The sequence below is a fragment of the Drosophila grimshawi genome, unplaced genomic scaffold, assembly GCF_018153295.1.
Source record: "Drosophila grimshawi isolate 15287-2541.00 unplaced genomic scaffold, ASM1815329v1 contig_1367, whole genome shotgun sequence".
NCBI lineage: Eukaryota > Metazoa > Arthropoda > Insecta > Diptera > Drosophilidae > Drosophila > Drosophila grimshawi.
This window is the reverse complement of record NW_025062889.1, coordinates 12,666,370-12,688,749: the sequence shown is the minus strand read 5'-3', so window position 1 is coordinate 12,688,749 and position 22,380 is coordinate 12,666,370. Positions and strand designations below refer to the sequence as shown.

Below are 22,380 nucleotides of genomic sequence, written 5' to 3'. Positions count from 1 at the left end.
AATTGCAATTTGTACTTACGATACTTACTGAAGTACTCAGTGTACTTTTTTCCGTTTCTGCACTCTGAAATGATCGTAATTAAAAATAATATGCATCCATGTCCTACGATTTTTAACTAGACCTGCTATTTTTCATTGAATACCTGTTACATTCTGTGGAATGGCTTATTGTCTATTTTTTGTTTAATGATATAAATGAATATTGATATCATCTTTTTTACAAGTCGAAAGAGTGGGCCAGTCTTGAGATAAATCCCCAACGCACACAAAATTCTACAGCAAAACCTACGAATAAAATGTATAATTCATATTTTCTTTTCTTTTATTTTTTGTTACAAACGAGTGCAAATGTAATATTTAACAACATTTTTAGATGATTTCCATAAGCTTAACCCAAGTTTTAATAAATAATTCATTTAGAAATGTGAAATTACAAAATTATTGGCGACACTTGCAAAATTAACTTATACCCTAATTTATATCTTATTGATACAACACAACTTACATTTGATCTTCATGAACAACCTTACCAAACGCATTCTGTAAATATTAAATATTAATTCACTAGAATTGCATTAAACCTACCCTACAGAATTAAGTTATTAAATGATATTGATAAAGTCTCGGTTTACTTTTAAATCTATACACAAAGGAACGTTTCATAGAAAAATCACCAGTTCCCCAACTCCATTATTGGTACACTTTGGCAGTACGTGTCTTTAAATTTAACCTGAGTTAATGGCCTTTCTTATGTTAGAGTTGCATTCAGGCAGCCACATTAGTAAATCAATTCCACAGCACACAGAAATCAGCTAGAACTAATTGTAGGGACGCACATTACTACGTCTGTTGGGACTGTTTAGCTGCGGATGGCCGTAGATAAAGGACTCATCCCGCATTGGCGACTGCTGCACGCGACGATTAAATGAATTGTTAAATGTATCTGTAAAGTAGTTTAATGTTGATATTAGAATGCTTGTTGAAAGTATATGCAAGCCAGACTTACTATCAAATGAGCCATCTTGTGACCTATTTAAGGTTTTGCTGGGAGATGCATTCGAAGTGTTTCCTCTTCTTTGCTGAAACACTGCACAGTGAAAAGAAAAATATATTAGAAACATATAATTAAAAAATTGTATTAACTAATTTTGTGAAGATGCTGTGTAATGAAATTAAAAGTCTTTTACTCTTCTATGTGTTGTAAACTTGAATAATACAGTTACTATAATTTAAATATTACAATGAGTATTTGCTTTACTTAAAGTGGACAACGTTGTAACAAAATATACTCAGGTTAAATTGTTGTCATTACTGCCGCTAAAGCTAAGAAGGCGTGTACACTTCACTGTCAGTAAATAGAGCCCCTCAAGACCTTCTTGCGGGTAATTAGTAAAGCGTTCCTAAGGCATGAAAAATGAGCAGAGAGCCAACAACAAAAACGGCAAACACCAAACAATTTTGGCAACACAAAACACACACAACAAATAATTTAGCTATTAAAATTAGTGTAAAAATTACGTGCGGATGGGCGAGTAAGAAGCAAACAAATGAAAGGTTTCGTTGTTGGACATTGGACAACTTGCTGACCTACCAAAGTGCTTATTGGAGGGGAGGCAGATGGGAATGGTGGGTGGAGTGCCACAAATCTTAAGTAATTAGACTAATTTTGTAATTAAGGTAATTTGACTGCCAGCAAGTTGTGGCCCATTGCTGATAAAATGCTAAAGAAGCAAGCGCTTATCGCAACAGCAACAACAACAAGTCTTCAAAGCCGTAAACTGAAAACGCTGAAAATGTTAATGCTAGTTGCAAAGACTTGAAGCTTACGTCAAGCTTATGTAATTTATTGCGCACTGCAAATGCATTTTATGGGAGCAGGTGACACAATTTGAATGACTTGCTGTCCAGCTTAGGACCTTTGCAGCTTATTGCGATTGCATTTCAAATTGAATTGATTTTCACTGACATGTGAACTGCTGTCCATGCAAGCCAAAAGGCTGATTAATTTTTAAAATTTGGCAATGGGTCGACTATTCATTTTCACTGCAGACTATCGAGCATTTATAACACGCTTGTTCTCAGTATTAAATGTCAGTCATATCACGCCTGAGGAAGAGCAAAAACTAAAGACGATAGACGAATACGAAAAAAATTGTATATTAAAAAAGTATACACAGAAAAATTAGAAGCAAAAAAAAAACCTGAAAAATCAAAGTTTAAGTCATAAATAAGAAATTTTTGGCGAACAGTACTTCAACTGATGATGATAGTGCAAAGACTGCGGCCTGTTATCGCTGCCCCAAAACTTTTTGGTATTCATGCACGAAATGACTAAAAACTTAAAACTAATAGAGAGAAGTGTAGCAAAAGTTGTGCGTAGAAGCTGCCACACAGCCTGCGGGTATGCTGCTGCTGCTGCTACTACTACTGCTGCTGATGTGCACTCAAAATTATTAATTAAACTTACCCTCAGAGTTGACTTGCTTCACGCCCTGCGTCTGGAAGAAGGTTATATATACTGCAAGATTGAATGTAGAAAAAGAATATTTAGAAATTAAAAAATACTGCTGGCAATAGATATAGTAGCACATGGTATGTACAACTTATGTACATGATACTCATGCATGTAGCGTAGATTGCAATTAATCAAGTTGCAAGCTGCAAGTTTCAAGGCGCAAGTCGCAAGTCGCAAGTCGTAGAGCTCTTGTTGTTGTTTATATTTGAGTTTTTTTTTTTTTTTTGTTTTTTGCTTACGCAGAGTGTCAACAGGGTTAGAAAGCGGGTGTGTGTGGGGTATGGGGTGTGCACGTCGCACAACAGCCAAGCGAAAAGTTGCTGCTTATCAGTTTTGCGGTTGGCAAACGAACAAGGTAAACCCTAGTTAAGTTTTGTTAGCTACAGTTTTTCTCTTTTTTTATACTCTTTTTTTATTGGGTGTAAAGTGTTTTCGTACCGATAACACCCCTGTCCGACCGTCCGACCACAGCGAACAGACAACATTGAAAAATGGCAAACACGAGCGGCGTCGGCGCCGAAAAAGGAAAAACTTTAGTCTCCTAACTAGGAATAAGTCGGAGTGAAGTCGACCCGCCTTGACTTGACTTCAGTCAGTTTTGCAGCTGCGTGCAAAAATGCACGAAAATGGCAAAGTTTAACGAAGCGTTGTCCTAAAACGCAGGTCGCATGAAGCGTCACTAAAAAGGTCTGCGTCAAAGGATAACCAGGATAGCCGAAGGATACCAGCCTCTGCCCGGACTTTGGCTGCAGATAAGGTAAAAAAAAAAAAAGTTGGTGCTTCGCGTTGGGATTGATTAAAGATTCATGGAATTTGCGATTAACTGCAAACAACAACAATAACAAAAAGAACTGTGAGGGTCAAAGCGCTTATGATTTATGAGACTCTTGCTCTAACAATGTTCACACTCTTCTGCTACCTTGATGCGCTTTTGCATGATTCATGCGCCAATTGAATATTTTAATATTTGAATATACGTGCGATTAGTTTGGACAGATAGAAAGTGTACTTACCCCATATCGAAGCGATGACAATGACAGTTGTTGTTAATATAAAGCCCAGGTTCTCGATTAGGGGACGGAGCAGCGGTCCGCCCGGACGTCCCGAGCACTTCCCCGCAAACGTTGTGTCGCCAATTATGGGCACCTGCAATGAAACGAACAATCATAAGGGTTAAGAGCTGTACAAACTTTATTCCACAAATGGCTTTTATTCCTTGGGTTTGCGTCTACCGCAAGCGAATGAGAAAGATCCTTGGGAATTCTCTCTGTGGTCGCACAGACGAAATGAATAAACAAAACACCAACCAGGGAGTTAAATGAAAGTTGTTAAAGCCAAAAAAAAGAGGAAAGAAAAAGCCAGCAAAAACGCAGAGAAATCAATTAGAAGCAATTGCCAAAAGTTTTTGCCATGTGTTTCCAACTGCAAGGGCAACTGCAACTGTATATTCAATTGACATTCAAAGTATTCACTTGCCATTTCGAACATTTGGCAAAGCAAGTTACGTCCTAAGGCCCAAAGCCACTTTACAAACAAGACCAAAGAATATAAAATCAAGAAATACAAATTATATAAGTCGAATGACAAATATTCTAACAAACTTCAAAGGAAACTTTTAATTTATTTTTACCAAATAGCATTAATTTTTAGAGTCGGGCTTTACTCCAAATTCCTGATGTTTTACATATCCTGTACCTTTTAATTTAGATTCCCATATATAAGTGCAGGAAAAGTAACTTTTTATTAGTTTCCTAAATAAATCATAAATTTATTTTTGACCAGACTGGGTGAAAGTGAATAATTGAAGTCATTAATTATGCTTGAAAACAACAACAAATAACGGCCTAAAGCGAGGAATACAATTCATATTTTGAAAGTGTATTCGATTGAGTTGTGGCTATTAAAAATTAATTTCAATTTGATCAATGTTTTTATGGCAATTCTCAAATTTGCGTCAGTTGGCAAATAAAATCAGTTTTGATTTAACAATATATTTTTAGATTTATAATTCACACATTTAAATCTGTTACCAAATAAAATCTGTTTTTTTATATCATTAATTTTTAATTATTCTTTAATTTGAATCTGTACCAAATTAAATTTAGTTTTTCATATAAGAGTACACTTTTTTACATACTTTATTTATAAAATTATTTTCTCTATATCAATATTCAAATAATTCTGTTACGTTTTCATAGTATCTTTGCACGGCGAGCAAATTGCAAATCTGAAAGTTGCCTCGAATGGGGAATTGGGCAATTAATACATGCCACAATTAAGCGGCTTGTTGCCCAACTCCAACTCAAGATTTTAAGTGTGGCGCGAGGCAATTACAACGCCTTTGAGTCGGCCATGATGGCTTTTGGGGCTAATAAATGAGTATTCGGAGCTTGTAAGACGACCAAGGCGAACAAGCGATCGACTTATGGAACCGAATTTATTGACATGATGTGTGCGTCCCCAAGCGTTGGATGAACACACCACCGATGACACAATAGCCATAAGACAGGCATAGGGAAGAGAGTGCGGCCGGGGTAAGGGAAAATACACATACTTAACGACTTTTCCTTTGTTTATGTGCAACTGAATGCGAGATAGCGCTTATAGATGAACCCAGGCCATGGGGAATGCGTCTCCTCAGCTGAGCCTCCCAATCGCTACAGAAATTTATGCAATTTGGCTGTGGGTACGTGGCAGGCAAGCAGGGACAGGGGTAATGGACATGGAATGGTACTGCCTGAGCAAGATATACGCCATTTTGTTGTTGCCGATGCTGGTGTTGTTGCAGCTGCAGCTGCAGCCACTGTTGCAAGTGCGCTGGACAACTGACCATTCGTTTTGGGGTATATAAACGAAACTTATTTATGCAATTTCGCTTCGCTTTATATGTGTGCAGCACAATTTTTGTTGTAGTTGCATTGTTTTTTGGCTACTTGCTGCCCTTTTGACTGCCTTAAATGCAACAACAGAGATTGGCGAAAACGGCAACAGCCACTGACCACAACGTTGGCAACGTGCACAGGAAGTTAAACTACAGGAAATGGCCAAAACTTTACCAACAAATTGATACGCGCCTTCGTCTCCGCCACTGGTTGCAACTGCGGTTGCGGGCTGTCAGTCTGTTTGCACTATCTAATGGCATCAGGTAACCAATGAAAAATGCCAATGGCAGCGTATTTACATTTGTGCTTATTGCTCTGCTTGTTGTTGCTATCGTAGCCCCTGCCAAGTAAAAATAAACACAATTTGGCGAAATTGAAATACCAGTCGAATATGCACACAAAATATTGCATAAGAAATATTGTGGAACAAAGTGTTGCAGAAGAAAAATCAGCAGCAGCGAAAACTACAACCAAATTGGTAGAAAACAGCAATATGTTTTAGATAAGGGTGATTGAGTGGAAGACTGGTCCCTACACATGTAATTCTAACACATTTACATTTTTGTTCCATTAATTTAATTAATCTATCAAATTTCATTTTTGGTCTTAGTTATAAAAAGATGTATATATAGACTTGGTTTATTAACTATGGGAGATATTCATACCAAGTTTCTGGTAACTGAGTTTGATACGTTCGCTACTGCTGATAAGCCCACCTGAAGACAAAGTTAATGAGTAACGCGATAAAGTATATCGTATAACCTTTATTTTAGTTCAGACCGAAACTTAAAAGTTGTGTCAAAGCCTACCAGCGTCTGTTGCATAAGTTTAAAATCACCATGATCCGTATACACGTTTTAACTTACAGGTTATTCATTACATTCGAGGTCAATAATCAATCATAACAAATTCAAACAAACTTAATGCTTTTTTTTCCGAAAATTGTATGCAATCATTCAACTTATTTGCATAAAATGCTTGAGCAAGCGTGAAACCTTGAGTGTGCACTTACCTGAATACTCTGATTCGTGTCTGGCGAGTGCACCAGTACATATAGATTCTCTTCCAGTGGGAAATCTTTAAGGAAACGCACCCGATATTTGCTGAGGCCATGCGCATGCTCAATCAATTCAACGGCAAAGTAGTTGGTGTCCGATGCTTTGACCTGCACCAGAAGAGATATAAAACGAAATTTAATTAAATAGTTTGAAGTTCAAATCAAATAATTGTAAGCTAGATTACTGGCATATGTTATTATGTAAAACTAAATCAGCAAAAGTTGAGAACAGGCAAAGCAATCAGATTGGTAAATGTGGTAATGGTAATGACAATACCAACAGCAATAAGCAGCCACGAACAATAATGACAACGGCAATTGCAACGACTGCAATAAAACACTGCTTCTATATGTGGCAAAGTCTCAACGTGCTGCGCTTCTAATTTTGTTTAATCAAAATGTTTAAAGCAATCAATTTTGTGACATAAACACATTAATCAAAAATAGTAGTAGGCACACTTACGATGTGTGTGTGTGTGGATATTTGAAAATATTTGTTTTAAAATGTCAATTTGCTCACATTTTTGCTTGACAATCTTAATTTTTCTGACTAACTATTTAGAATCAATTAACAAACAAAATCTGCCTGTCTGTTATCTGCAAGTTTACTCAAATATTTGCCATTGCAATGATACAAATTAAAAAATCACCAAAAAATGCACATATAATATATAATTCATTTGCAGAAAAACAATCAATAAGATTACAAAGTTGCAGCGTATTCGAGTACATGATTCATACAAGTGCATATAGATGCTCTTGCAAACAAGTTGGAAGGGCGGGTCCAGAGGGGAGGTGTATTTTGTTTTAGATATATATATGATGCCATAACATTGCTACCACTGCCCACACATTACACGAATTGAAATTTTGAGTTTCCGATTTTTGCATACAAATCTATAAATCTATAAAAACAAAACAAAAAATCACGTTTTATACATTCCAAGCAAATAATACACATTATTGTAAAGCTTTTCCAAAAATTATCTGAAGTTAAATATAATATTCCAATTTTCTTTCGGCATCTAAGTTTCTTGGTGCAGCTGACCTCCTTTATACGCCCTTGGATGCAAATATTTAATAATTTCTTGTAGCTTGTTGTAGCTAAAAATATTTTATACATTACTCTATAGTCGAGCATATCCCACGGACGCATTGTTAATCATATAATATCTGTTTTCCATTTTTGTTTGCAAAATTAATGCGAACAAATGAAAATAAAAATAAAAATAAAAATAAACAAAGGTTTACATTATGGAAACGGATGTGCACGGAGAGCAACTGCTGACACATCCGATCCATACTTATACATAAACACAAATATACATGCATATAATTCAGAAGGGAGGCTAAAGACGAATGTGTTGGACAGGAAGATAGCCTACAAACTGGTCTACAGTAACTCTATAATTAGTTACGGTGTTGTAGCTTAGAATGCCAGTCTGGTAGAGAGATCATCTGCAAAAGTTTCGTATATGAAAACAACAATCCAATTTTAAATTTAATAGCAAATTGCATCTGAGTTCAATGAGTAGAAGAGAAATACTTGGATACAGCTCGATTTATAATTTGTAGAGTGCAAAAGACCGCTCAATGTGTATTTATGCATTATAGGGTAGTATAAGCATGCACACATATATAAACAATAATATTAATATGTAATAATGAATACTTGAAAAAATATCAACATTGTTAATAAACGGAAGCGCAAGCATATCAACAACAGAGGCAACAGTGGCAAAAACAATTCTTATTAGCCCATTGATAATACACGAAGAATATTTAATAATTAATTGAAAATTATCCAGACCAGTGCGCTTTTAACCAGCCCCCAAAAAGGTCGCACGTGTGAATTGCATACAGATGTAAGCTATATATATATGTCATATTATATATATATATCATATATAATTGTGTATGATCTGCTATGTTGTCGGGGTTTTGCTGTCTGCTGAAAAATGTGAATTTTCATAAAAGTGCCGCGTGCACCGAAATTGACAATCGCATAATTTGCCCTTTTGTGGTTTGCAGCAACTTTAAATGATTAATTGGCGATAATCAACAACAAGAAGTTAATGCTTTAATACCCATAAATAATGATAGCTGACTTTTAAGTTTACTGTATAGTGAACAGAAAGGGAACAATTATCCGTTAATAACCAAATTGTGAAACTGGTAAGTGTACTTATTTTCGTGAAAAAAATCGTTTTTTTCGCTCAATTGTTTCAATGGCAGCAGTTCGATAAAAGTATTAAAAACATACTAAATACAACTGGCAAAGGATGAATTGCGCTCAGATCAACTTGAAAAACAGGCAAACAAAAAGTTTTTTATGCCAAAACTTAATTTACCAGCGAATGCTTTTGATTGTTGATAGCGAGCTATTGAAAACATAATAAAAATTGAATTGTTTAGCACGCCCCAGATAACTTTTAAAAAGTAAAGTTCCATTTTGATAACTTAAAAAGGGACTAATTCGTATCGAAGCAAACAAATAAACAATAAAAACAAAAATAAAATTTGATATATATATATTTATATATAAGGACTTCTCTTATGCATTGCACTCGCTTATAATCTACTCTAACTATGTACAAAAATACATAGTATTTATGGCGGTTCTCGAGTATAGAGCACTTTGGTCTTGATGGGAAAAACATTGAATATGCCAAGAAATAGCAATAACAAAACAACTATACCAATAATGACAATGGGCCGTATTGACTGTCCACTTCACACACTTGACACTTTGAAGCTGCAACGAACGATTTGTGATGCCCACAAGTGCATTCTGTATACGCCATTGAACTGAGTGTAGCATGTGCCGTGCATGCTCGGACGGCTGGCCTTTTGCTTTGAATGCCACAGCCACAGTTGGCAGTTTGTTGCTGTTGCTGTTGCTGTTACTGTTGCTGTTACTGTTGCTGTTACTGTTGTAATTGCAACAGAAGCATTAATGCAGTGCCATTGTTGGCCAAACTGCAAATTTGCAGCTAATGCAAAATTATGCGGCATATTTCAAATGTGCCACTTAACTGTAATTAGAGATGCTGAAATGCAGCCAATATTTTCGAGTACGAGGAAGGGCAAAGGCAAATAATAATGCCCGCAGCTAGCCGGAAATGGAAGTCAAGCAAAATGCTGTCATTTTGCATTTTGCAAGCATGCAACCCTGCGGGTGGACATTGACATTGCAAAGCAACTGCCGCTGCCGATGCCGCTGCATAAGAAGCCGCAACTACTTGCGGCACCACAATAGCAGCAATAGCACTGGCAACAATCATCCTGACTGGCTGGCTGGCTAGCTGGTTGGCTGGCTGGTTGGCAAGGACAGTCCATAGGCAAGCAAGAACTTTCAAATTCATGGAATACTCTCAGTTACTCAGTCGCTGTTTTTCAGTATCTATGTTGGAGGGACACACTCTCAACACTTGTCGTACATAATATTGTACTTTAAGACCTGCTGCCAGTGGCGATGGCGATGGCAATGGCAATGGCGATGCCTGGATGCCTGGAAACGGGAGCGTACATTGTAAAGCAATTTCCTGTATTTTATTACCACATAAAATGTACGTCCTTATGTTCTATCTAGTGCTGCGGCTGCTGCTACTTATGATTGTTTTTCAAGACAACCGAATAAATAGGTATAAGTGCAGCTCAAGTATTCGACTATAAGCGACGGAAATCCTGAGCAGCATATATATATATATATATATATAATTATATATATAAGCGAACTTCCATATAGACAACAGAAAAAGGAAACTTCAATGTGACTTTGCTGCAAGCCTGTGATAAACAACACAACTAAGCTCTTGAAATCAATTCATAATAGTGAAATTCTCTTTCATAGTATAAAAATGTAAAAATAAGCAATGCTTCTCTTTTGGTTATTGACCAGGATGTCTACAATATTTGAATCATAAATTTCGGAAAATCTATTTTGCTCTTTGAAAAATGGAAATTTAATGCTTAAACTCTTCGCTTCAACAGTTTCAAACGCATTCTTAAAAACTCTTTTCCTACAACATTTATCAATACATGTCTCAGTGAATTTGGAAAATACACTTCCCACAAACAAAATACAAGTGAAAAACAGAGTTAGTATTTTAAGACAATAAAAAGAGAAACACGGTTAAATGCGTTCACCGGTCATCAATCTTCGCTACATTCGTCTATTTTTTGTGCCAACTCACCTGCAGCTTTTGCAGGGCCTTATCCAAACCACTTATGTGTAGCTCCTGCGATTTTAAGTCATGCACCTGCAACGACTCCAGAGACACTTTAATGCCCGGCACCAGTTTCAGCGACATGGTATCCAAAATACCATTCGGCATTGCCGCCTGCAATTAATACCACAGAAAATAGTTTAGCAAATTGCATTCGCTGAGTGCACATTTGTTGTGCCACAGTCCACAATTCACATTACGTACCTCGAGCTCAAGGAGCACATTGTTTGTCTTCAAAATGGACAACAGTTCTGTGAAGCTGGACGTTAGCAGAAGCTTGCACGCATACTGGTTGCTGGCTATATCAAAAATAGCTTCGACCTGATAGAGTTTCAGCAATTGCTGGCCCAGCTCGTCCTTGGCGACCAGGCGACAGGTAAATGCATCCACAGCGACTTTGTGCAACTGACTTATGCACTTCGATATATTTTGAGCAATCTGCAATAATAGCATATCATATTAGCCTTGCACTTTACTGCTGCATATATATATTTTATATCTCGGTCTCGGTAACTCACCAGATTGCTGAACTTGTCCGTTTGCATGTGGTTGCGCAGCACCAGCTGCGCACTGTACTCCGAACCGCTGAATATGTCCAGCGATTTGGCAAACACAATCTGAAATAATTGCAAGAGACGTCACAGCTATGAATTATGACTGTTTGAATTTGGTTAGACATATGCAGTACATACCGAGTCCGATTCGCGCAATTCTAGATCGTATTTGAGGTAACCGCCGCGACGCGATTTATCACCACATGTCACCACCACTTTCTCGACCATCCTGTGCTGGTGACTCAGCACTCGTGCAATGCCTAAAATCAATAAAGCTTCATTTAATAATATTCAAATCGATAACTAGTTAGCGTGGCAAACTATATCAACAGGGGCTGATCTTATGATTGCCTTTTGAGAAACCTAATTCAAGGATGATCAAATACAAACTATTCAACCATAGTCAGTCAGTCAGACATTCCTGTTTAAATACCACTAACTTAAAGCAATTTTCCTTAAATTTCAAGCAGGAAATACAAACTGTAATGATGCCTCTTTTGCAGTTAACATTGCTAAAATAAATGTGTGTTTGAAAATTGCATTAAATTCTTGAGCTATGACTTTTTCCAAAATGTTTACGCATGGCCCATAAATATGCAAGCAGTGTCGTTGAAATTGTGAGCGCAAGAAGTTGCCAAACAAACAACGATATTAATATTTGATGGCATTAAATATGCTTCAATGATTTTTTACCTGTAATTCCCCTTGCTGCACCTTAATCCCCATACTGTCCAAATGGTGCGCCGCATTGAATAGTAAATAACATCGCTCTGAGACGCATAAATATTGCTCAAATAGACTAGACTCGAGTCGATTGGTCTTTGAAGAGACACAAACTGCTTTAGCAGAAGATGTTGTCTCTGTCGGCATCTGGTTAAATGGGTCAGCTGGCTACTCGAATGTAGCATAAATGATAAGCGGACCGCGGGGATGGGGGCTCGTCGAGCTCGTCGTGTTGGCATCGGTCGCATTTCAATGCGATCGATGTGACAGCTTAAGCATTTATGTTGAACAGGAAAGTTGTAACATTGTGCTTTTAACGCTATTGTGCACTTTTAATTAATTTATGCGACAACATGACATGGCACTCCTGACATTTCCATATTGTGTACCACACGGACCAAAGAACAGACAGTTATCGTAACAGTGAGCACAGAATACACCACTGCGACTACGACTACGACTCCAAATACGCATGCAGAGACATTGTTTTTAGTGTCATTGTTAAATTACAAAATATATATGTAATTAATTTAATTTTGAAGCACTGCAGGCGACATCACACTAATTGTTTTGGGAGTTTTCTTTTTGCTTTTGCAGCCATGACAAAAAGCAGCTTTGATTTTCCACTTTTCCTTTTGCAGTCAACAACAGTACCAGCAGCAGCAGTAGCAGCAGGAGCAGTAGCATCAACGGCAACAGCTGAAACTAATCCGCAGCTGTGTGTAATATTGGCTATATAAATTGCTTGGGGATTTCTTGTTGGTTGTCACACAATGAACACAATGCCAATCGAAAAATAAGTAATCACGTACGTAATATATATATATATATATGTATATATAACCGATATACACATACATACATGTTAAAGGGAAAACAATTTCATAAATTTAAATGTGTGTGACTTTTTCTCCATTTTCGACCGCAATCACTCTCATAAACATTGATTAGTACTATGATAAATATAGATAACTCTTCAGCAACGACATTTATTTGGCAAAGAATTACCTCTTTGCGGGAAGAAAATGCGCCATTTTAATTATGTTGAATATAAACCAAGTGTAGCAGAACTTTACCAAAGACATTTAATATAATTTGTAGTACATAAATATGATTTACTGAGAGTTTAAACTATTTTCAACAGTTAATGTCCATGTAGGTTCTGTGCTACTCTATATCTCTATATGTGTGTGTCTAATCTGATTGAGGCTGCCAGCTCTTTGTGTTACTCACACGAGGGCAAATAAAATACAGCTTGCAAACAGAAATTAATATGCATCGATTTTTGTGTAAGAATCAGGCAGCTTTGTCTGTGGCTTAACAAGCTCTTTGCAAATGGACTCCTGGAATTTTGAACGAATTTTACGAATAATTCGTGCAAGTTTCTCAATTTAAACAGAAAATTGCAATGGGCACCAATATTATTGGAATGCTGATAGACTTTTGGCTGCTTTTTCTGAGTTTCGAAGAAATGATCAAGTTTTGCATTCGGTCTGAATCTGTCAATCTCTATTCAGTGGTGCTCTTACCATAATATTTCAATTTTCCATCAACATTACCAAAGCTGACATCCTAAAAGTTTTGTGGGCCTGAAACAGACACAGATACACACACACACACAAACAGACACAGATCCACATACATGTGCATATTGAAATCGTGTTTGAGTCGTGTTAAACTGCTAGTAGAGCAGGCACAGTTATGCCAAGTTGGTATCCTTCTTTTTCAGTCACAGACAGATACTACACGCAACACATATTGATATTTGTGAAATACAAAGATACTTTATCTTTATGCTCGGTTGCAGTTAGGAACAACAAGCACTCACACACAGACAAACACACACAAGTTGCATAATCGCGATTGCTGTTTGCCGCTTGTGTGTTCCGCCTTTATTTGGTTTATCCTTTTGCCAAAGCGACGCAGCATCGCCTTGCCGCTCGACGTGCAAAGTGTGAAAAATTGTTTTTCTCAATTTTTTTTTTTTATTTCCGGAGATTGGGTTTTGAGGCAAGCAGCAGAAGGTGGGCGCCACTTTATGAATAATGTATTACGCTTAACTGAGTTGTGTTGTGAATTACGCAAGAAATTTACTTTTGCAATAGCTCAACTTGGAAAGCATGTTGCCTTAACTGTATTTATAACTATTGCCAACTAGATACTTAATATTACTTCAAGCCACAACTCTCAACAAATGTTTTGAACAGAAGATAGTCTAAACTTAAGATTTTGTATAGATGAAGCGGATTGTAAAGAAAAAATTCACAGATATACAAAACACCTTTTCACATACATATACATAACACTTAAATTGGACGTATCTGGACGGATGACCTTTTTACACAAATTTCAAAGTCACAGAGGATAAGAGTCCGCAATAATAAAACAATTTCAAAAGTTCTAGCAACAGTGTTGAACTTATTCGTTATTTACTGTACGGAAAGCGCGACAATGTTTGTTCAACACTTTACGCGCCACTCAAAGCCTCATGGGACACACACACACACACACCTAAACAGCTCCTTCCCGCTCAACAGAACATGGTGTAAATATTTTTTTGCATTGCATCAGAAAAAAAAAACTAAGAAATAAAACGGAATACAAAATTTCAACTGCTGCAATGTAATTGTTGGTATGCCGTAACACACAGAATGGTATACCCCAAACGATAGTTAAGGGTAATTAATTCACAAACTATAACCCCAAAATAGATGCTGAACCAGTTCTCTTGTTGTTGTACTCTTTTTTGGTTTGTTTACATAACAGCCGAAAAATTGTCCTAATTGGGTTATCAATAAATCGTTCGCAAAATACAGTGAAATTCACGGGATTTTTACATCAACAAACGGTGTGCACACAAATGTGAGTGTGTGGCAGGCGTGTGTTGGGTGTGTGATGGCTGTGTGTGGCGGGTGTGTGATGCCAGTGTGGTGTGTGTGCGGGTGGTGTGCTGCGCTTTTGTTACAGCACCAACAAACAAACCATCAAAACCAATTGTATTGAATTTATAAATTGCATACATTAGTTTTCAAATAAATACGAACTGTGAATTGTTTGCAAAGAGGATTATCACCCAACTATTCAGGATTCGCAAATTATAATAAAATCAAATTAAAATAATCGATTAAAAAGTGTAAACAACAATTGGGACTAGAAGATATGCTGTAAATGTGTTTAACTGCATCAATTATGCTCCTGTATGAGGAATTAATATTGGCCATATGTATTTGTATTTGCACGAAGAAGATCCGAGAAATGCTAGGGAAATATGTGTTAAGCTCGGATGACATAGACATAAACTTAATCCGTCAGAGATGGGGAGAGGTCGTAGTGCCTGAGGCCCCCCAATAATAACAAGTTTATATTTCATGTCTAAACCAATAAATCTATAACTTCAATTAAAGTTTTCTTTAACTTTACAAATGCAACGACTGTGAATATATCTAAAATTATATAGCTGTCTGACAACCATTGGGGAAAGTGCGCTGCAACCTTGGTGCAAGCAACTCACCTGTGTTTTTATTAATCGCCACCATCTGCTCATTGGAGCTGCTCCAAATCGATGACAATGTTAGCGGTGAATCGAAGCAAATGATGTCACCCACAGAGAAAATTGTCTGTTGGCGTTTGTCGACGTTGCATCCATCCATTGGGGGTTTACAATTTTGGTTTTGGCATCGTTCGTGGCGGACATTTGCGGTTTTCACAATCGATGTGTTGACAAATCCCGATAAAAGAAAAGTGACACAGTTTGACAATGTTAGTTATTTGATGGGGACATGCGAATATCGGCAGAAAAAATCAAATGTAAATTGGTTTATTAGCAACGAGAAATTAACAAGTTAAAGGTATGTAATATGCCACAAAATAACATCATTTATTTAACAACAAATGGCAATGATAGAGCAATTCAGGTTGTACGTGCTTATTTAGCTCTTCTGTTCATTGCAATTTGAAAGTTGCAAGCTGCCACAGCATGAAGGGTGAGCTCCAAACAATAAGCAGCAAGCTGATGTTAATATATACTTTATATATATAGATTTTTATGTATAGGACTCACCTTGGTGGGGTAAATGAGCTGGGACTCGGCAACAGAGAGTTTGATGTAGTCCTCGGCATGTTTAACTCCGGTTGTATCCTTTAAACTGATGGCAATCATGTTGCTCGTCTCGCGTTGCAAATTCAACTGTGTGCGAAATGGAATAATTTTGAAATGCATGTAGTTTGGGGTTGTTGGGGTTGCAGGGTAAGTTTTAACTCTAGTTTTGTGCTGCGCGCTTTACTTGAGCATATTGAAGTTAATGCTTGTTTTGTGGCTGCAGCTGCAGAGTTTCAAGTTTTGTGTTTGTGGTCGGCGGTCACTCGACAGCCGCAATTTTTAAGAGCCAAAAGCTGCAGCATGTGCGACAACGCATCGTTGCATTTTTATGTGGTGACATCAACGTGCCACAGCCCAGTAAAATGCAGAACACAAATAGAAAAAAAGAACAGTTGTCAACGCCATGCCGACAATCAAATACTCTTGCAAGCAACTGATAACTTGAGCTTAGATCTAATTTGGTAAATACTAAATAAAAGCTTAAACTTATATATAAATGTAAGTAGATTTTAACGCTACAATTCAACTTTAAAGCGATTATTCCCTGGAAAGATTTGTATATTATATTGTGATTCAACCCGGACGACTCCAACTCCAACCGTCGTACACATTTTCTCAAAAGAGCCCTTCTATAACATTTATTTGAACTGAGAGATGTATTCAGATAGTCAGACAAGCATTACTATAAAATCTCAGTGCGTTACGTATATTGTGAGAAACTTAGAAAAGCCCGCTACAAGAGTAGAAAAAAACGAAAATAGTGCTGGGGCAAGCCAAGCGACGTGCCATGCGGCCGGACACTGAGATTTTTTGGTTATTTTTTGAGACGGAAGCGAACGAGCGAACGAGGAGAGCTCAGGTGCCAAGACAGGTCTTTGTGAGTGCATTAAAATGCAGCGGCTTCGTTGTTAGCAGCCACACAAAAAATGAAATTGAAATAACTTTCTCAAAGTTTAAAGATCACATTTACATATAAACGAGCCGAGCCAGGAGGCCAGTCTTGCAGCACAAAGTATAAACTATGTATATAGAATACAGACCCCTCCTAAATATGACAGCCGCATAAAGTATAAAGTTACAAGTATATATATGGCACTCACCGCAATTGTTAGATTATTGCCAATCTGTGCATCGACCACATCCTTGGTGGCCAGCTCATAGCGCAATCCGTTCACATCCTCAATGTTATGGGAGAACTCGTTGCCGAGATTATCATGCAGCGACACTTTAAATACGAAATTCATACCGCGTGGTATTTTATGCTCGAGCTGCTTCAATTTGATGTCCGGCTGCAGAGTCACCAATATATATTGTACATTCTTCACTTCAATGCCAATGGGCAGCGTCTGGTCAACCGTTTTGGCCTGTGTACCCGGAACAAACCAAAAAAGAATATATATATGAGTTTATATGTATATATATATAACAATACGTATCAAATCAAATGCAATTGCCAAGAGGTAAGCCGATTAAGCACAATCCAAAATAGACACACACCAACACACACATTCACACAGAGTGATAGATGGGCGCACACTTACAATTATCAGATCCCGACCGAGGGTATCCTTTGTGTGGACAACGCCATCTGGCGTCACAGAAACAATTCCGCTGCTTTGCGCATCCAGCTTATAGACCGCATCATCCATATTACATTTCAGCTGAAGCGTACTGCGTGGTGCCGCCAAAATCCAGTCCATTGTTATAGGCTTTGGTGCGAGCAGCTCCAGTGTTTTGAAAACTGTGCGATAACAATTTCAATTTGCGACTCTTTTTAATGCACCACCAAAAACCAGCCTAAAGCCGGAAGTGAGCCCCATGGCACAATCGAACTACTTACCAATTAGTTCCACGCTCGATGCTGGCAGCTTGACGCCATCTGCCAAATGCACGGAGGCTGTGATGGTGACCTTGCCGGGATTAAGTGCACGTATCCGCACGGAAATTAAGTCACTACTTTGATACTCGATGCCTACAGCGGTGAGATATACGGATAAAGACACAGAGTGTGTGTGTGTGAGAGAGATACAGATAATTATGGGAATGAAGGGGTAGAGCTATATAATATTTTATAACAGTTACAAAACGATCTGTAAGCTTGCAAAATAAATACTGAGTTAAAAAATATACTACTTAATAAATATTTAACATCTAAATTACTAATACTTTAAAAATGAGTTTATATTGTGTGGAGAATTTATATGTTCCGTATCTGTTCCTGCATTGGAACTCAACTATGCAGGCTCATCGGAGAACACTTTGATATGCGTGCACTTGGTGGGCATTGAGCTGAAGTCTCCGCGCAACAATGCGGTATCTGGGCACGCTTCTAACGACATACTCGTATCGTGGGACTATCGACTTACCCGCTGTTGTAAACACATTAAAGATCTCAATCACATCGACCTGATTGACCGTCCAGGTGATACGCATATTTTGCAGTGTGCCCAACACCATAGGCGACAGATCCGGCTGACCCCACAGCGTGGCAGGCATAACAGCGCCAGCCCGAATCCGTACAAGTGGCGTGCGCACTTGGACTGCAGTCAGGGCAACGACACGCACCTCTACCGTATCCTCCGAGACGATCTCGTCCTTGCCGCTAATGGGATTCTTAAGCAAACACTTTCCGGTTATTCTCGTTGCGCCCAGCTTATGTGCTGTGAGAATGGCTGAGCTCATGGCTGTGGAATAGGGATGCGATTAATGATATGATCTTCAATTGGTCAATGGATTCAACTTACTGGCAACATGGCGCGGCTGCACGCTGTAAACGATGTTCGTGTTGGGTTGCGGTCCACCCTGGTAATAGATTTGTATGCTGGAGCCCACAACGAGCGTCGAATTGCGCGGATAGAGGCGCAGGGGTGCAAATACCTGGACATTGAGCGGCGCACTGGACACCTGACCAGACTGGAACACGATCTTGGTCTCGCCAATGTTGTTGCCCGTTATCCTGAAGCGTATCTCTCCAACTCCCAAGCCGTGCTGCTCATCTAACTTGACGCTAAGTATGGCAGGATCGAAGACCTGATCGGTGACCTGATAGACGCTCAGCATATCGGAATCAATATGCAAAAGGTTTTCATTGGTGTCGAAGAGCCGCACAATGGCCTCAATGGAATTGGTGCGCTCGACACGATCCAGCGCTAGCACACTGATGGCGCCTATGCCCACCACAGAGATGGACAAGTGCGCCGGCTCGTTCATCAGGCAGCGATCGGTTAGCTCCAGTCGCACATGGCCCAAACGCAATGGCGTCAAAACTAGCTGCATGTGCTTCTCGTCATGGGTAACCTGCACAATGCCCTGCTCCGATAGTTCCAGCTGAAAGAAGCCGCTGCCCTGGGCTATATTTATGCGTTCGCTGTGCGACGATGCCAGATAAACGCTCACATGATCCTGTGGCAGCAGCGTGCTATTAACCGTGTGGAAACGTATCTCGTTCTCAATCACAGGCTTGGTTACTTCTCCCGTTTTCAACTGCAAAGCGGAGTACATTATCATTACGAAGGTTAAGTGCTTCTGCGATTTGGACTACTCACGTTCTTAACACCAAATGGAGGACGCTCCGCATGGATGCCCAGCTGTGAGAGCAACTTGTCATTGTAGTGGGCAACTGTGCCCTTGATACGAAAGTTGGGCGCCACCTCATTCAGTGTTAGGACGAGGACATCACGCCCGGGCAGACGAACGCCATGATAGAGCTCCGCTTCATCCAGCTGCTGGTGAGGAATGCTGTCCGTTTGATAGCGCTCATCGCCAGCGGCAAACTCCCATTCGAGCCAAAGCGAACTGATGTTCATCAGCTTTCGATTCTTCACATCCTGCACCTCGATCTCAATATCAAACTGGTTCACGTCATCCTTGAGATACAGCAACGACGATCGCAGCTCCACCGGGCAGGATTGACGCAGCTGCTGGCGGGCATACAGCTTGAGAAAGCGTGGTCGGACGCAGTGCACCTTGGTGGTGATTTCGGCAGTGTAGGCGGCAAATTTGGGCGTGGCCAGTGTATTGTGCACGCGATAAGTGAACTGTGTTGCGCCCAGCTCACGACACAGCACCGTAAAGGCTGTGATAGCATTTTGTGTGTCGAACTCTATTTCGGAGACTTGAATAACTTTGCCATCGAATTTAGTAGCCTTGTTCAGTTCCGCCTCGAGCGTGAAGATGCGTTGCGGCCCATGCGCATAGATGACATTACGCGATGCGCCAATCGGCAGCACCAGCTCATTCTCCAACGGATTCAGCACAGATAGCGGCTCATAGACATGCAGATTCACGGAATCCTGCAGCACCTTGTCCTGGAAACTGTATGAAATGCGTAGCAAAGTGCTGCCAACGGTGGTGCTGCGTAGACGCAGCACATGACAAGCCTCGGCAGCCATGGCATCCTGCGTCTCAGCAGCAGCGCCATTTTCCAGCTGAAAGATTTGATGCGAAAAGTCCAGTTGAAAGTGCAGATTGTCGCATTTCGTGTAGGGCACATAGCTGCCATTCACATGAGCATAGACGGCCACGTGCAGGCGCACATAATCCTTGAGGGCTGTCTCAAAATTATACTGCTTGATCTCGAGCCGTTGCGGTGGTAAAAAGTAGATCTGTGCCTGTCGCGCCACCTTCTGATTCTTGGCCAGTGCCACCCGAACAGTGGTGTGTGCAGCCAACTCCACGCCGGCATCCATCAGCTCCTTGGAGACGCCGGGCATGCGCACATCACGAATTTCCGTTGTGGCCAGACCCTGACCATCGATTTGCAGCACCTGCGGATTGCCCGAGAACCACACATAGTTGTAATCGCCGCCAGTTGCATGAAATTGAAATTTCTGTGGCTTGATGGTGTTCGGATCATAGGGCAGGATCACTTTCATGGGCTGCAGCTTCAGTCTCTCAAATATTTGCATCTCAGCCTGCACCGACAACTGCAAAAATTAATTAATTAGTTATAATTTATAAAGTTCCAAGTTCAATAGCTTACATCCTTGTAGGAGCCATAGACTTGGGTGACGCCCTGTTTGAGTGCCTCGCCGTACAGGCGGCTCCCGTTCTGCGTCTTCTTCAGGATTGTAAACAGTGATTCGTCCAGCTCGGAGCTAATGGCATAGCGCGTGCCCAGCGTTATTTTCTGCCCAGCGCCAGCGTACAGATCCAGGGCGACTTCGTGACGCTCACCCTGCACTGTGACCCAGTTATTATGCGGCAGCAGGCTAATGCCCAGCTTCGCGGGCTCGGCAACGGTCAGCAGAGCACTGGGCCCTTTGGGCTTGTCCGCGCCGTTGTCGCTGTCCTGCGGCATGTTGTGATCACGTAGAAAGACTTGTGTGCGACCGTGGCGTGAGCCCGTCGCACTGCTGCCCTTCAGATAGGCAATATTGGTGTCCTCCACCTCCAGATAGTACTGCCGATTTGCCGTTATATCGTGCAGTTTGTCCATTTTCAGCTGCAGAATGCGAAAGTTGATCGAGTCGCCAGCCATGATGGTCACCTCAGATGGCTCTATAATGATGTTGGCCAGCACACTGATATACACCTCCATTACGGGCACATGACTGTACTCTGGCTGCGGCATGCTAACGGCCACCTTGGAGGTGCCCGTATTAATGCCCTCCAGCAGTATCATATAGCCCTTGAAGCCAGCGGCTTCGAATTTCTCTAATGCCGGCGGCACCACATGAAACGGACTGTCCGAGAAGGTGAGAAAACGCAACGCCGGCGGCATCTTACTGCTAGAAGACGAAATATCCCAATTGAACTCGATGCCCTCCAGTGTAAAGAACTCGTTGCCCTGCGAGTCGAAGGCGTGCAGCTCGAATGTGGCCGGCGCCTCCTCCAGGTATAGCTGGCGCGTAGCTGTGCGCACATTTAGCCGATCAATCGCATCCACAATCACGTCACAGCGCAGTGTGGCGCCGGTGGCCAGTTCCTCGGCGAATACAATCGCCGTGTTGCGGCGTCTTTCGCGTGTTTGAACTGTGACGACCGCTTGGCTGGCGCACTCACTGAATCCAGTGTACACGGGCGTCACAGTTATCAAGTCCTGCCGCGATGAGGTCCTGCAAAGCGAAAATAGAGTGACAACAATGATTATAATTTATTTTAGGTTATAGTGCCGGCAGACGCACCACTTGTAGCAGTTGGGATCGACGACTTCCAGCGTGAAGTTGATGGATTTGTCCTGAAATATGGGCAGCAGTACACGCGGGTGATTCAATTTGGCCGATTCAGCGACATTTTGTGACGCGAAAATCAGCAAAAACAAATAAAGTTCGCTTCTCATTTTGGCACATGCAAGCGTCTATACAAGAGATGCGTTGTTCA

The 22,380-nt window shown here is 40.2% G+C and overlaps 1 protein-coding gene and 1 non-coding gene across 2 annotated transcripts; both read right to left on the bottom strand.

Annotated features, from left to right (window-relative positions):
- Positions 1-607: 607 nt before the first annotated feature.
- LOC6560000 (nuclear pore membrane glycoprotein 210) lies at positions 608-22,339 on the bottom strand. The gene is made up of 19 exons (XM_001986590.2): positions 22,185-22,339; positions 21,041-22,115; positions 19,605-20,984; positions 18,804-19,542; positions 18,426-18,743; positions 17,900-18,031; positions 17,601-17,800; positions 17,160-17,423; positions 16,021-16,146; positions 15,472-15,577; positions 11,376-11,497; positions 11,202-11,300; positions 10,888-11,121; positions 10,651-10,797; positions 6,410-6,562; positions 3,529-3,661; positions 2,468-2,518; positions 1,007-1,087; positions 608-943 (listed from the first exon to the last, which is right to left on the bottom strand). Exons 1-19 carry the CDS (start codon positions 22,337-22,339, stop codon positions 819-821), a joined length of 5,640 nt encoding a protein of 1,879 aa, XP_001986626.1. The 3' UTR covers positions 608-818.
- On the bottom strand, positions 18,255-18,388 carry LOC116805148. Its single transcript, XR_004365061.1, has one exon.
- Positions 22,340-22,380: the final 41 nt, after the last annotated feature.